General features: G+C 35.4%; 1 protein-coding gene across 3 annotated transcripts in view; it reads left to right on the top strand.

Moving 5' to 3' along the window:
- The window catches only part of PSME4 (proteasome activator subunit 4), a 98,379-nt gene that overhangs the window by 25,889 nt on the left and 57,294 nt on the right, over window positions 1–15,196 (top strand). For 2 of the 3 annotated variants that reach the window (XM_037158439.2, XM_037158438.2), the window contains exons 4-7: window positions 10,862–10,906; window positions 12,767–12,916; window positions 14,088–14,151; window positions 14,728–14,802. In XM_037158439.2, the coding sequence (XP_037014334.2) occupies window positions 10,862–10,906; window positions 12,767–12,916; window positions 14,088–14,151; window positions 14,728–14,802 (334 nt within the window). The remainder of the gene's footprint in view (window positions 1–10,861; window positions 10,907–12,766; window positions 12,917–14,087; window positions 14,152–14,727; window positions 14,803–15,196) is intronic. The other variant, XM_053666879.1, reaches the window with a different exon arrangement.

Here is a 15,196-nt window from a genome sequence, read left to right as displayed (position 1 = left end):
GAAGTTAGAATTAAGAACATCATTTCATAAATTTATGGATCTTTAAACTGTGCTCAAAATTAGTTATGCTTTATTTATTAATTTGTTTTATTGATTGATTGATTGATTGAGGGGAAGGGAGGGAGAAAGAGAGGTAGAGAAACATCAATGTATGGTTGCGTTTCATATGGCCCTCACTGGGGACCTGGCCTGCAACCTGAACATGTGCCCTGACTGGGAATGGAACTGGCGACCCTTTGATTCTCAGCCCGTGCTCAATCCACTGAGCTACACTAGCCAGGGCAGTTCTGTATCTTTCTGGAATTTCTCTGGCTGATTCAAGTTCTGTCTGGTCATTAACAAATATCTCTGGCTTTCTTCTTCAAGTAATACCAGCTGTTTCCTGGAAATATTGTTAGATGTTATAAGTGTCAGTCAGTGCTTATAGTTCATCCCCTGATTGTAGATACTAGGCTTAGGACAGTGTCTTTGCCTGAAGCTTCGTGTCATCCTTGCCCTTGGGAAAACCTCTTTCTTAAACATTTTACCATGGACATTTCTGGTTTTTTGAAGAGAAATTGTGTCTTTACCAAAATTATCATTTGGTTTAAAGCAGTGATTCTCAACTCTTAACATACTCAGCATCTCCTTTTCTATTTTGTAGTTAACTATTTAAAAATGAAATTCATAAGTAGTATAACCTCATTATCTACACTCAGTGACAAAAATAGATATAAATGTTTAAACCATAGAAGAGAAATAATAGGAAAGTATTTTTTCAAAAAAATAAAAAAATATATTTAATTGATTATGCTATTACAGCTATCCTAATTTGTCCCCTTTTACCCCCCTCCTCCCAGTACTTTCACTCCCTCCAGTAACTCCCCCACTTAGTTCATGTTCATGGGTCATGCGTTTAAGTTCTTTGGCTTCTCCATTTCCTACACTATTCCTAACCTCCCCCTGTCTATTTTGTACCTACCAATTTTTTAAAAAATATATTTTATTGATTATGTCATTACAGTTGTCCTATTCCCCTTCTTCATTCCCCTCCACCCTGCACACCCCTCCCCCACCATTCCCCCCTTTCATTTATGTCCACATATCACAAGTTCTTTAGATTCTATATTTCCCATACTATGCTTGCCCTCCCCTCTGTCTATTTTCTACCTACCGTCTATGCTATTTATTCTCTATACCTTCTTCCCCTTTCTCCTTCTCCCACTCCCCTGTTGCTAACCCTCCATGTGATCTCCATTTCTATTGGTTCTGCTCCTGATCTAGCTGTCCTCTTAGTTTGCTTTTGTTTTAGGTGTGGTTGTTAATAACTGTGAGTTTGCTGTCCTTTCACTGTTCATGTTTTTTATCTTCTTTTTCTTAGGTAAGTCTCTTTAACATTTCATATAATAAGGGCTTGGTGATGATGAACTCCTTGAACTTGACCAAATCTGAGAAGCACTTTATCTGCCCTTCCATTCTAAATGAAAGCTTTGCTGGGTAGATCAATCTTGGTTGTAGGTCTTTGGATTTCATGACTTGGAATATTTCTTTCCAGCCCCTTCTTGACTGGAAGGTCTCTTTTGAGAAATCTGCTGACAGTTTGATGGGAACTCCTTTGTAGGTGACTGTCCCCTTATCTCTTGCTGCTTCTAGGAGTCTCTCTTTCATTTTAATCTTGGCTAATGTAATAATGATGTGCCTTGGTGTGTTCCTTCTTGGGTCCAACTTCTTTGGGACTCTCTGAGATTCCTGGATTTCCTGGATGTCTATTTCCTTTGCCAGAACGGGGAAGTTCTCCTTTATTATTTGTTCAGATAAGTTTTTCACTCATGGCTGTTCCTCTTACCTTTCTGGTACCCCTATAATTTAGATGTTGGAACGTTTAAAGATGTCCTGGAGGTTCCTAAGCCTCTCCTCATTTTTTTGAATTCTTGTTTCTTCATTCTTTCCTGTTTGGTCAATTTTTTCCTCCTTCTGGTCCACTCCTTTGATTTGAGTCCCAGTTTCCTTTCCACCACTATTGGTTTCCTGTGCATTTCCCTTCATTTCAATTAGTTTAGCCTTCATATGTTCCTCTAATTTGTGACTAAAATCAACCAGTTCTTTGAGCATCCTGATCACCAGTGTTTTGAACTGTGCATCTGAAAGGTTAGCTATCTCTTGGTCACTTAGATTTATTGGCTCTGGGGCTTTGAGCTTTTTTTCTGCTTGAGCCATAATGTTTTGGTCAGGTCGCGCCTATTACGTATGAGGGCGGAGCCTTAGGTGTTCTCCAGGGAGGGGCCCCCCAGGTCGCTGGTTTGTGACGCTGTATGTGGGGGCGGGGTCAGAGAGGGGCAATGGTGTTTGTTCCACTCTCTCTCAGATTTCTGTCCCCTTTGCCATTTCCCACAAGGAAATTGGGCCCTTCTGGTGCTGGTTCCCAGGTGTGTGGGCTTGTGCACCCTCCAGGACCCTGTAGGTCTCTCCAACAAACTGTCAGCCGGGGAGCTTCTCCTGGCATCTCAACCCCGGAATTTTTTTCAATTGGTGCTTTCAGGCTCTAATTCCTGTCACTGGGACCCTGGCCTGAGCGGTCTGTCTCACTGCTCGCTCTTTGGCTTGGTTTATCTGGGTGCGAATGTGTGACTGCGGTCAGCCTGCCGTCTTGCACCCTCACTGGGTCTGCCTGTTGCCACCCCACGCCTGCGATCTGCCAACCTCTGTACCTGGGCTCCTGGGTCCGTCAGGCTGATCTTTGCCGCCTGACCCGCTCCACTGCTGACTGTGCCCCTCTTACCGGTCTGGATGAACGGTTTGTTGTTGTTGGACTTGCCTACAGTTCAATTTTCTGTGTTTTGCTGCGTTTTTGTTACTAAAACTTTGTTGTCTTTAAAGTTGGTTGTATGAGGAGGCACAGTGTTTCCACCTATGCCTCCATCTTGGCTGGTAGGAAAGTATTTTACAAACAGGAAAGTGTGGGGCAAAAGTAGGTTACAATTGTGAGTACATGAAACACAAGGGTTTATTCTTGTACTATTATTTATTAATTATTGTATTATTTTCCATACAAAAAGTGTAGACCTACTTTTGCTCCACTCTGTATAAAACATGCAGACATTGTTACACTAAAAGACACTAAGTGTGGTATTCTGATTTTCCATCCACTTATATGTTGAATAAGTTTGGAGTTAAAAGAAAAAGGTTAGAACACATGTTGTATAAGTACAAGAAAATGAAAGAACAGCATTATGAGTGGACATTGCAATAAAATCTAGTGCTAGGATAAAGAATGACATGATTTAATTAAATATGATGGTATTGGAAACTAACTTGAATTTCAGACTACTGAACTGAGAAAAAAGAAGTTTGATATTCTTATGGATCAGCTGGCCTTGATTATAACAGTGTCAGAATAATTTTTTGTGTAATGATGTTGGATAGTGTAGTTATTTTGTATCACAAAACATTTTTGAACATTATTACATGTGAGGAATTGGAGGCAAAGGATGAATTGGGAAAAGGTTCGTTAATATATGAAACTATAAGGAATTTATGCAGTAGATTTCTGGGGAGGATATCAGAGTAAGATTGAAAACTAATAGGCAAGGCCAGAATAAATAAATAATGTCAATATATAATTTTCACAACATAAATTGCCTGTTGGATAATACAAAAAAGGATTACAGTAACACATCATTTTAGCAAATAATTATTAATGAAATTCTGTGACATCCTTGTGTTTTGTGTCTCTGCTAATTGCCAGTGTGATGACACTTGGTTCTAAGATTATTCAAACCGTCTTTAGTCTCGGTTCCATATTTGCATGCAGCAGCTGCATGTTGAGGGCATAGAGTGTTGACACATCAGGGGGTACAGTTGGAATTGCCATGGTGATGTGATTTTTTTCTTTTTTTTCCAGGAATAACCTTAGGTAAAATTTTCAACAAAGTAAAATATATAGCCTCACTCAATTTACCTACCTGTTTGTTGTATTTCCGGGAGAATCTAAATGTTTAAAGCAGTTAACTTTTAGGTTAAAAAAATTTTTAACCCTTATGCCCATGAAATGGGGGGACACGTGAAAGTCTTGCAACAATTTTTTACTTTGACTGGCTGGCTGTTCCACGAATGGCAGGATAGCTAATGTACCTGGCTTCTGATCACTAAAGGTTCATCGAACCTTCCCCAGTTATTGTGATAATTAAAAATGCCCCATCCATTTCCAAAATGCTTCTTACATATGTTTCAAAGCTGTAGTTTTCCCTCTTTTTACCTTGCATCTATACTATCAAAAGTTTTCTTTCATTAATCAGTCTCTCCTGTTTTCTTATTACTGGGCCAGCAGTCTTTGCTTTTTTTTTTTCTCCCCTGTTTTCAAATCTCTGAGGTCCAGGTCTTCTAGTGTCCAAAACACTGTTTTATTTTCTTCTGTACCAGTGATTCTCAGACTATCTGCTTAAAATCTCCTTCCCTTTCTCCAAGGCTCTCAGGTATTTCCTGAAGAGATTTAGTATGAGAAATTTCTTGGAAGTTTCACATTTTACTTACACATTTATATCTACATTAAGTTTATTAAGTAGTGTTTCCATAAGTAAAAATTCTTCCTTATATATTTGTTGACAAAAAATGATGCTGCAGACAGATGAACCATATTGGTCCAGTGGCTTGTAGTACTCACACCCAGGACTGTGTACCACCTCTAAGCAGAGTACACACTGAAATGGAGCTCTGTTCTTGTAGCCTCTTTTGAAAAATGGTAGTGTGTTCCAGTTGGAAGGGGTCAGAAAGAACACTGGGGATCCGGAACTGCTTTTGAGGGGGCTCTTCCTTAAAATATTTGTCAGGACTGTAATTTATTCCTTACTTATTTTCTATAATTTTCCGTAATCTTTTTTACTATTACATATTTTTACATATTCTCCTTTTCAAAGGATTACCTTATTTCCATTCTGATCTCTCTGTATAAATTTAGATTTTCAGATTCTTTGACTCTTGGGCTTTCTTCACATTTGCCTTGATTTTAAAGTTAGAGGAACTTAATAGTCCTGGTTCTTAAGCAGAAATGTTAGAGAAACCAGTTGGAGAGTTATATGATCGTACTTTGGTTTTGCTTTATATTGTCCTCTGTCTACTAAATTTGTAAGAGGGAATCCACAGTGTGGTGATTGTAGGGTGGTAGGCAGAGGTGGGTGGAGGTGAAAGAGCGTGCGGAGATAAATAGTGATGGAAAAATTAACTTTAACTTAAAAATATTAACAGTTAAAACATTTGCAAACTTATTTTCTATTTAAGATTGAATTTAGAACACTAGTATAGCAAGTGTTTTTAGTCAAGGGGTAAAATTAATGACGTACAAGCATTTTATTTCAGAAAACTCTTTAAAGAGCCCTTTTAATATGGCATGCTTTTGAATTTGGTATTTTGGGTATTTTCATCTTGGATATATTCTGGCACATTTTCAAACAGTTTTGTTAGCTGACTGCCTGTGTTTGTACTATTTTTAGAATACTATTTTTATCATCAAAAGTGAAAGATTGCTTCATTTGTTAACTGTTTGTCTTTCAATTCTTAAATTCATGTGCCTTAATATATTTGTTGTTATTGAAACCACTGCTTTAGAGTGTCATGCATTGCAACCTGATTTTAAAAAAGCAGTTATATTGTTCAGAGCAAGGATTATTAACCTTTCTTCTCTTTCATCTTTTCTGGTATCTTCCTCTCTCTCCCTCCCTTCTTCCTCCTGTCTTTCAGTCCTTTGCTTCAGGGGCAAGGACCCCTTTCACTCTCCTCTGCATGTACTTTCACTGGAGAAACAATTTAGGTTTGTTTGTTTTTTAATGGAAAAATCAAAATTGAAAAGGAGTGCTACGTAGTTGTGAACTTACACTAGCAACATAAGAATTGCTTATTGTTTACTTTTTGAAAGAAGCATTTAAATTTTATGAGCATGGTTTTATTTCGTAAAACAATGTCCTGTGTCCTTAATTGGAGTAGCATATTGCAAGTTACAAATGTAGGCAGCATGCTCATGAAGGGTATTGCTGATATCAAAATGTGGAGGGAATTATGCATTGATCAGCTTTCACAAAACGGGCCTGGGCAGTTCACATTTGAATTATGTGTATAAATTTCTTTATTTGGTGTTATCACTACCAATTTTGTTTTTCTGAGTTGTTTAGTGTTAAAGATTTACGTATTGCATCATAAGTAGTTTGGGTTTGGATAACTTATTTTACTTTTACAAACTAAATTTTTTAGTACGTCTATATACTTTTAAGTATATATTAATATATTTTAAAGTGTATCTGTTTTTCTTTCATATATATTCTAAGGGCATCATATAGTATTAAACCTTCCTTTTTGATATTAATTTGCTTCTGGGGAAATTGGTATTTCCCTTTTCTGGTACTTGTTCTTCGTGGCATTTGAATTGGTGCTCTTATCCTCAAGACAGTTAAATCTTTTGGTCCCCTTCAGCACATTGAAATTACATGTTCTTAACCGCTGTTGGGGATTTCTTGATGTATGTGGCCACATTTTTCTAAACTTAAGTTTAGAAATTGGGAATGATCTCTAGCACAGAATGATGAAAGGATGTAAGTAATTTCTGAGGAGCTGTTGAAGTTTTCAAATAGTTTTCAGTTTTGTTAATGAACAGTGATTACTGATATGGTATTTGCAGTATTTTTTAACATGGTATTTGAGGAACATTCTATGTGCTTTTTAAAAAATTCTTTTACTTTTATTTGGAAATTAGAGGCTCGTAGTTGATCTTTATCGCTGACTTTGACAGTGTTTCTTCCAAAAGTTGTCTCTCTGCCACAGTGATCTTTCCTTGGACACTGTTCTTTTTAAAACTGTTTCTTCTTCCTTTTTAAAGAAATTTTAGCCCTGGCTAGCGTAGCTCAGTTCGCATGGGCCTGCGAACCACATGATCGTGGTTCGATTTCCAGGCAGGGCACATGCCTGGGTTGCAGGCCAGTTCCCAGCAGGGGACTCATGAGAGACAACCATACATTGGTATTTCTCTCATTCTCTTCCTCTCTAAAGATAAATAAGTAAAATCTTTAAAAATTTATTTTTAGAGGGAGAGGATGGGAGGGAGAAAGAGGAGGAGAGAAACATCAATGTGTGGTTGACCTGGCCCCCAACCCAGGCATGTGCCCTGACTGGGAATTGCACCAGCAACTCTTTGGTTTGCAGTCCAGTGCTCACTCCACTGAGCCACACCAGCCAGGGCTTAAAGCAGTTTTAAAAAACGTTTTAGTTTGGTTGGTCAGGCTTGCTATCACTTACAGCAATTTTGCATATTCTTTTTATATGAGTGGTCAAGATTACGACAACTTCACACTTAACCACAGAGGCATACTTTAAAAAGGGGAGATAATGAAAAACCAATGTTAATGCTACGTCATTGATGGAGGTGTTATACTTTATTTGTACCTTTGTTATGGTAAAATTATCTTGACCCTCATTTGTGTGAAGTGGCTGTGAAAAATGACTATTGCTTATTTAACTAAAATATTAGCTCTGAAAAGATTACATGTAAGATGAATAGTGTTTGACTGATGGTGGAGTTGTTTAGATTTAGAAAAAGGGAAAATTAAGTGCCTTTGGATGAAGTGTTAAGTGCATTCTTAAGAAAAAAATACTATGTAAGCAGCTATTACCATTAAATTAGAAGGAAGTTACAGCATAGGTGTATAGAGTATACCAAGGTTACAGTCTCCCCCTGCGCCCCCTTTTTTAATGAAAAAGCAAATGTGAGTTCTGAAATTAAATTTTAAGTCAAGAATTATCAAGTAAAGCTGAAGTTACTTAGGGTTATGGGCAGTCCACACTGCCCTCATCTTGAGCATATCATTTGCTGTACATTTCTTTGGATTAGAAGTGAATATTGACCTGATAGTTAGGTGAGGGAGGGGGGTAGGAAGCATAAACATTTAGGTTTGTATAAGTCTACTGTCTCAGTAATTGGAGTAACTGGAGATTAAGGCTTTTGGCTTTCCTCAGGCCTCTCTGCCCCCTATTTGGCATTTGCTTTATTAATATCATCATAGGGGATCATAAAGAATGTCATCATAAGGTAATCGCAGCCCAGAGAGGAAAACTGACAGAGTCATTTGTTGAATCTGGGTCAAGAGCTCAAGAACTGGGACAAGAACTTAGTCTCTGCCCTAATAAGTACTCTGGCAGTTGGGGAAGGATTTTCCTATTTTGATACAATTTCCTAAGTAATAAATTAATAGCTACCCAGAGACAGGAGAATAGATATAAAAACAGAATGAGTGCAAAAATTTAGTTCTTAAGGAAAATGAAAATGTAATTTATTTTGGCTAAGTATGAAATAATTGTAGTTATGGTTTTTTGTGATTAATTCTGAGCCAGATAACTGCTTTCTTTATATTATCTCATTTTTTATAACAGCCTTATGAGAGGTAGGTATTACCACTCTTATAGATGGAAAAACTCAGGCTGTAATATTGTACTAGTAAGTAAGTGGCAGAACTAGTGTTCAAATACAGATGTCTGGCTGTAAGCCCAAGATGTGAACCATTACATAATTAATGTACCATGGCTTTCTTTTCAACTTAACATACCTTTATGAAGAAGAAATAGGGTATGAGAGAATCCATTCAAAACATAGTCCATCTGTAGATCCTGGTTGGCTTTTAAGAAAGTGTTTTTATTTGTTATTACTGTAGTGTGACAAATTTCCGGCAATTGGAAAAGTATGTAGTAATTACTCCCTCTAAAAACTAGTAAAAATATAGTCTAGTAGCATCTAGCCTTAACCTTTTATTTTATTTTTAAACAGAAACATTGTTTACTTCATCTTGAGAGATTACAAGAATCACAAAAGGTCACTATACAGATATCACAGGTTAGAGAGATTGTACTCTTTTCTGGATAAAGAGCTTATGTCCAAGGGGTTGAAATTGACTTTATTTAGATGAACTAAATCACATCCCCACATATCCTAGTCCTCTAACGAGTCAATCGGGAGCTATCTTAACCTCTTGTACTTCTGAAGAGTGAAGGGAACTGGAGAAACAGAGTTAGCTGTGCAGCCTTTTGTGACTGGCTTTCTAGAACCATTTTTTAGATTATATGAAGGTTTATTGGTAGAATACAAAAGTTACCCGTGAACATAGAAGGTTTTCTGTGTAATAAATCAGTTGCCAGAGAAACAATAAAATGAATAAAAATTTAACATGGACACAAACTTTAGGAACTGTAGAATTATGTATCTTCTGCTTATATTCTTGGACAGAAAGTTTATTATTTTAGAGTTTTCTTTTTTAAATCTGTGTCTGTTTAAGTTGGTCTGTTATTTATTTTGGAATGAGATTTCTCTCTTAACATTGCCTGTTAATTCTTTGATTTGTTTCCAAACTAAAAGACCGAAAGATCTGTGGTCTTTATTGCCCCGACAGAATATGTGTATTGAGCATTGTATGTAAGTAAAAAAAGAAAGAAAGTATAAATGGAGATGAATATATAGTCTTATTATGAGGACTTTGGCAATGCCCAGAGGAAAAAATAATTGTAATGGTCATTGTCCTCAGGGAAATGTAGTTGGAGAGAAGCTTGACTTTTTTAAACCAGGCAACTTAGATGTTCTCCAAACTAAAATCTGTGTTTCTGAATTGCTCAGCTTTTTTTGTGAGGGAAAGTAGAATATCTCTCCGATAGTCAGAGAGAATGCTCCATGACTGTTCTCTGGCTGTATGGCCATCTTTTTATTTTTGAAATAGCTCATGAGTTGTGGCCAGGTTTCCTCTTCAGTTGGTTGTTTGCTGAGTAGTTTGGAAATTAAAGAGTATTCCTCCTACTTCAAGTAATTTAGTTTTCACTCTTGGTTATATGATGGATTGATTACTTGTGCTGAGTTTAGTTTTTGTTATCCCTTGAAATTTCTTTGCAGATTTGTTCTTAAGCTTTCAGAGAAATTTGGTAGACTTCTGTATTTAAGAACTTTAAGGAGCTTAAGAACTTTAAGGAGGTGTCAGGTTGAAGCACTGCCTGAAAGTTACCCCTTTCCTCCATAATGTCTTTCTGGAGACTTATTTTTAGTTGTACATCTCATACTGTATGTAGTTGCACATTTATTTTAAAATTCCAGTTCAAATCACCTACTGCCACTTTGTTTTATGAATTCCATTTGACCTTTTTTTGACTGTGTTCTAGTTAATATTTTAAAAATTCCTTTCTGGTCATGTGAGTTTAAACTAATATTAAAACTAGCATGTTTATTATAAATTAATATACAAATATTTGTTGTTTTCCATATTCACTTGAACCACCTACAAGGTGGAGAATAAGTTACAGCTTTTAATGTTACTCAACAAACATTTTAAGGAGTCCGAAAGGTGGCTGTTGCTGTTTTGATCATTGTTGCTAGCAATAAGGTGCCCTGCAGGGTTATAGAACTCGCATTAGTTGGTTACAGAAAAGTCGTTTCTGGCAGTTGTTGATAGAAGCACACCAAATTTTGTCTGTTCTTAGTTTTGATGTAAAATAACTTTAATAAAATTTTTAAATTAATATTTGAAGTTTTAAGCTACTGAGCATATTTCTTGATGTGTTGCTAAGTATGGTTGGTCATTGCTGCTGACTTTGTAAAGATTGAAAATGACTTGTTCTTTTCCTAGTTTTCTTCTTTTTAGTTCACAGCAGAGAATGAGCAAATGAGAGCAAAGGAAAGAGCAGTTTATGGAGTGTAGGTAGTTAGTTAATCTTTACACTTCTGTCTGTATGAAAGAGAAGGATTAGCTGTTGCATGTATACAGAGAACAGCTAAATTATGAGCATATCTTAGAGAGACTTTTTAATAATTGAATTAAAGGAATTCTTTAAATACACCAAACTAATTCATTAAATGGCTTTTCTCCCCCAGTTCTGTAGAAAATGTTCTCAAAACACTCGTGAAAAGCTGCCGCCCGTAAGTAGTTTCTCAATTTCCAAAGCCTCTTGTCATTTCTATGGGATCTTCCCTAGTTTTAGTATGTTTTGAAGAGGGAGGAAAAGTAGAAGTAGTTTCTCATGTTGTGATGTTAGTCACTGGGCACAACATGTTATCTTTAAGTCTTGAACTGAAATTTTCAGGTTTTAGTTTTAAATTTAGAAATTTTTCAGTGGTGTGGGTGTCAGTCACCCATTATAAAGTAAGGATGCCATAATTTATGTATAATTTGCTTTATTTTAAAGATTTTTCTAGATTATTGTTACTAAGATTAAAAATGTTTTTCAAAATGAGCATCGTAGGGGTATTCCATTAAAAGCAAGTAATAACAAGTAAGTGGTCCATACACTCTTTCTAGTATGTTTTCTTTCAGTAGAATATTTTACTTAAACTATCCCATACTCTGATGTTTAAAGATGAATATGCATAGAATTTAGTTTTAAGTAATTAAAGTGTAGTTCTTTGGACCTGAAATATTTTCTGATTTCTTATTTATTAGGCTGTTTTAAAGCTGCTTATTCTGCTGTGGATACAGGGAATTCTTTTGAATGGAAATCCCTATGTTTATCATCTGCTGTAATAAAGCGTTAAAGTTATTTTATAAGTCATATACTTGCTGCTGATCTACTATACTATTCAGCCTTGGGTAAATGCATTGTCAGCATATAAAATGTCTCCCTTTTAGGAGGCTTAAGATGTAACTTGAGTCATAAACCACCAGTGAGCAATGCCATTGTGTACTAGGCAGTTACTCTCTCAGCCTGTGTTTCCTCACTAAGAAACTTGATCATCACTGAGGTGCTCATTGGTTCCTAGGTTGTGGGGTACATTCATAGAACACCCAAGCTTTTATTTTAGATTACTAGGCAAATAGTTGACTCTGAAAAATCAGAAAAGGGAGTTGATGTGTGAAATCTTTGAAGGCAGAACATGTTATGCTTTCCTTTTTTAATTCCGACCTATTGTACAATGACCTAGCATGATGAGCTCAACAGAAGTATTCCGAGAAATGTAGTTTTATTTTTAACATCAAGTAATGAAGTGTGAGTCTAATGAATACAGATTTATAAAAAATGTAAGGGATTTGAAAGGGTTTTTCTAACTTTTTGGCCATACCCAAATCAGAATCATATATATATATCAAATCAGAATCATATATATGTTGTTGTTATTTTAAACCACTTAATGGGTATTTGAAATATTACACATGGGTCTTCCCTCCATTTTCCTTTGTTTTATGTGTATGTATGCATGTGTGTGTGTCCATTTTAGATTTTAATTTTGTAAATCTTTAGCTCGTAGCTCAAGGACACCCCTACACATTTCATAGAATTGTACAATGTCAGAGTGGGACCAGATCCTCTAGTCCAGTCCTGTCTTCTGTACAGGACTTTGTGGTCCAGGGAGGGTAAATGAAGTGTCTTTCTCACTTCACTGATTATCCAGTTTTTAAAAAATACATAGACTGGATTTATATACACAAGAGTCTTTTCTATTGCAATTACATAGTACACAGGATGAAAAAAAATACAACCATGTTTAAATTTGTAGGTGAGTTGAATGATTTTATATTTTATCTGAGTTTTATCAACTTTGTAGCCTTTCTCTAAATCCTATAGACAAGAAAATTTACCTTATCCTGTGTGTTGGGTATTTAATGTAGAGTTGTTAGAATGTTTCCTGTAGGCTAACATGACATTCCTAGTGTGGTGCATTTTATGAAAGCCACCCCTCCTCTTTTTAAAAAAAATTTTTTTGGTCAGTCATGTATTGATGTTGTAGAGCTTTTAGCAATGATCAGATACATGAAAACCTTTTTTTTTTTTTTTTTATTATTAGGTATTTTCCAGCAGATGCAACAGCTGAGATGCTAGAAGAATGGAGGCCTTTAATGTGCCCTTTTGATGTAACAATGCAAAAGGCCATCACATATTTTGAAATATTTCTTCCTACCTCCCTTCCTCCAGAACTTCATCATAAAGGTTTTAAGTAAGTGTTTATATCTCTTAAGAAATTCTAGAATATAGCAGGAAATACCGATATAGGCAAACTAGTAAAGCAATACAATAGTCGTATTACAGATTTTTCTTTACAATAGTAGATAAAGGAAAATTTACTAACTCAACCCTTATGTTTATACTTGAAGTGTATGAAGGCTAAAACAGTTAAATATAAGATTATAAATAGAGAATAATGCTTATATGTCAGGCCAAATAACATGAGGGCTTTAATTTAAGAAATCAAGAGAGAAAGAATAATAAATTTTAAAAGGAGTGGAAGGCGTTAATAAATAGGCAGTGATAGAATGTGAAGTTGCATAGAGTTTAGGGGAAGGAAAGGGTTTTCCTAAAACTTGGTTTTAACTCTCATCACAAGCCAATTTCTCTTGGGTCCTTTTTATAATTTTCTTGGCAGTCTTTGTACCATTTTTAGGAACTACAGTGAAAAAATATTTTAGACTGTACTTTTAAGAAAAAAAAAAGAAAAAAGACTAAAAGGATAATGGGTTGTGGGTTTATGCTTAATTTTCCTCCCCCTCTCCCATTTTCTATTTTATTTCTGTCAAGTCAGAAATTTTGTGGATAGCTGTATATTTGTGAAAATTTAATTTTAATTTAAAAATCCTAAAATGTCTTAGTTTCTTTGACATTTTTAAAGATTGGTTAATAATATTAAGAAAATGTTTGCCCCCTATGTTCTTTTCTATTTCTTTGTGATCGTCTCTTCCACTGTAATTTAGTTGCACCTAGCGCTCTGTGGCTCATTTCTTTTGTGGAGTGTTTACTGTAGTGCTAGTTAATGGGTTGTTAAAACAAGGTAAAAGAGAGTTACAAGAACAGTTAGTAACAGGAAAAAATTTAATGAGTAAGGCAGGAAGAGGAAGGAGAAACTTATAAACAGTATTAGGAGTGGACAGTAATTACTTAACAGTGAAGTAGAAATATTAGGAAATAATTTTTTTACAGCCTAAGTAAATTGGAAGGGGAATATTCAGACAAAAGTAATCCTTTGTTATATTTGGTTTGTAACTTTCAGTATTATTTTTCTAGGTTGTGTAGTTATCAGTAAGAATAATAGATTAAAATGTACAGAGGCTACCTGGCCTTGAACCATATTCTGTAATTCACTTGCTACTCATAACAACATTTTTCTTCTCCAGACTTTGGTTTGATGAATTAATGGGCCTTTGGGTTTCAGTGCAAAATCTCCCACAGTGGGAGGGGGTGAGTATCCCATTTTTCCTCCTATACTTTATGGTTTGGAAATACAATCATTTGATAAGTAACTTTAGTTCTCTAGAATTGGCTGTCAGCAATGTTGTAATCAATTTTTAACATTTTATTTGCTGTAATCTAACAGAAGCAGACATTTCTTTATTTTGATTTTGTTAATATGTAGAAGTATATGAAGGTAATGGGAAATGCATGAAACCGTAAGACCCTGTTTGTTTCCTTTTGTATCCTCACTGGCCCGGTGCTAGACGCGCAGTGGATGTTTTCTGTATGCCTATTGGGTTAAAATTTATTTTCCAGTTTGCACTGTGGATAATGCTTTATCATTATCCTTCTATAAGTATTTCAACTGCTATTGATTTTAAGTGGGTAACAGGTATCAGAACGTAAATTTAGAGATTAAAAAAACTAAGTTATAAAGCATATGTTAAATCAAATTATGCTAACACTGATTGCTGAAAAGAACATATGAATAAGAATATGACTATGCCACTTAAAAACAGACTATGCCACTTAAAAACAGCAACAAATGTAGTTACTTATCTTTCTTTCTTTGTTTACTTTCAGCAACTAGTAAACCTCTTTGCACGATTGGCTACAGATAATATAGGGTACATAGATTGGGATCCATATGTACCAAAGGTAATTAATAACATCTGAACATACAACATACAATAGCACTGCCATCACTTTTATGTCTTTAAGAGGAAGTATATTTTGTATGCTAATTCCTAGCTCCACATAAAACATTTTTAGAGCATCAATACAAGCATAACCTACAGGGTGGATCCTTTATTTACAGAAAGTAGTTGGGTCATATCAAGATACTAAAAATGTGTGATTTTTATTTTACCTATGTAGGACACGAACTATAAGTTTCAGAATGAGTAATACAGAAAATACAGGGTGTTAGACATTCATACTTTCCAACAAAATTTTGTATATGGTATTTGATTGCTATTCTAGAGTCTTTTCTACTGTTAGGTCACATTATGTATTTCCCTAGGTTAAATGAAGTTAGAATGCCTCTAGGTGC

Source organism: Artibeus jamaicensis, unplaced genomic scaffold (genome assembly GCF_021234435.1).
Source record: "Artibeus jamaicensis isolate MK-2021 breed Jamaican fruit bat unplaced genomic scaffold, CSHL_Jam_final contig_465, whole genome shotgun sequence".
Taxonomy (NCBI): domain Eukaryota; kingdom Metazoa; phylum Chordata; class Mammalia; order Chiroptera; family Phyllostomidae; genus Artibeus; species Artibeus jamaicensis.
The sequence above is the reverse complement of the archived record's forward strand: the minus strand, read 5'-3'. Positions and strand labels throughout refer to the sequence as shown.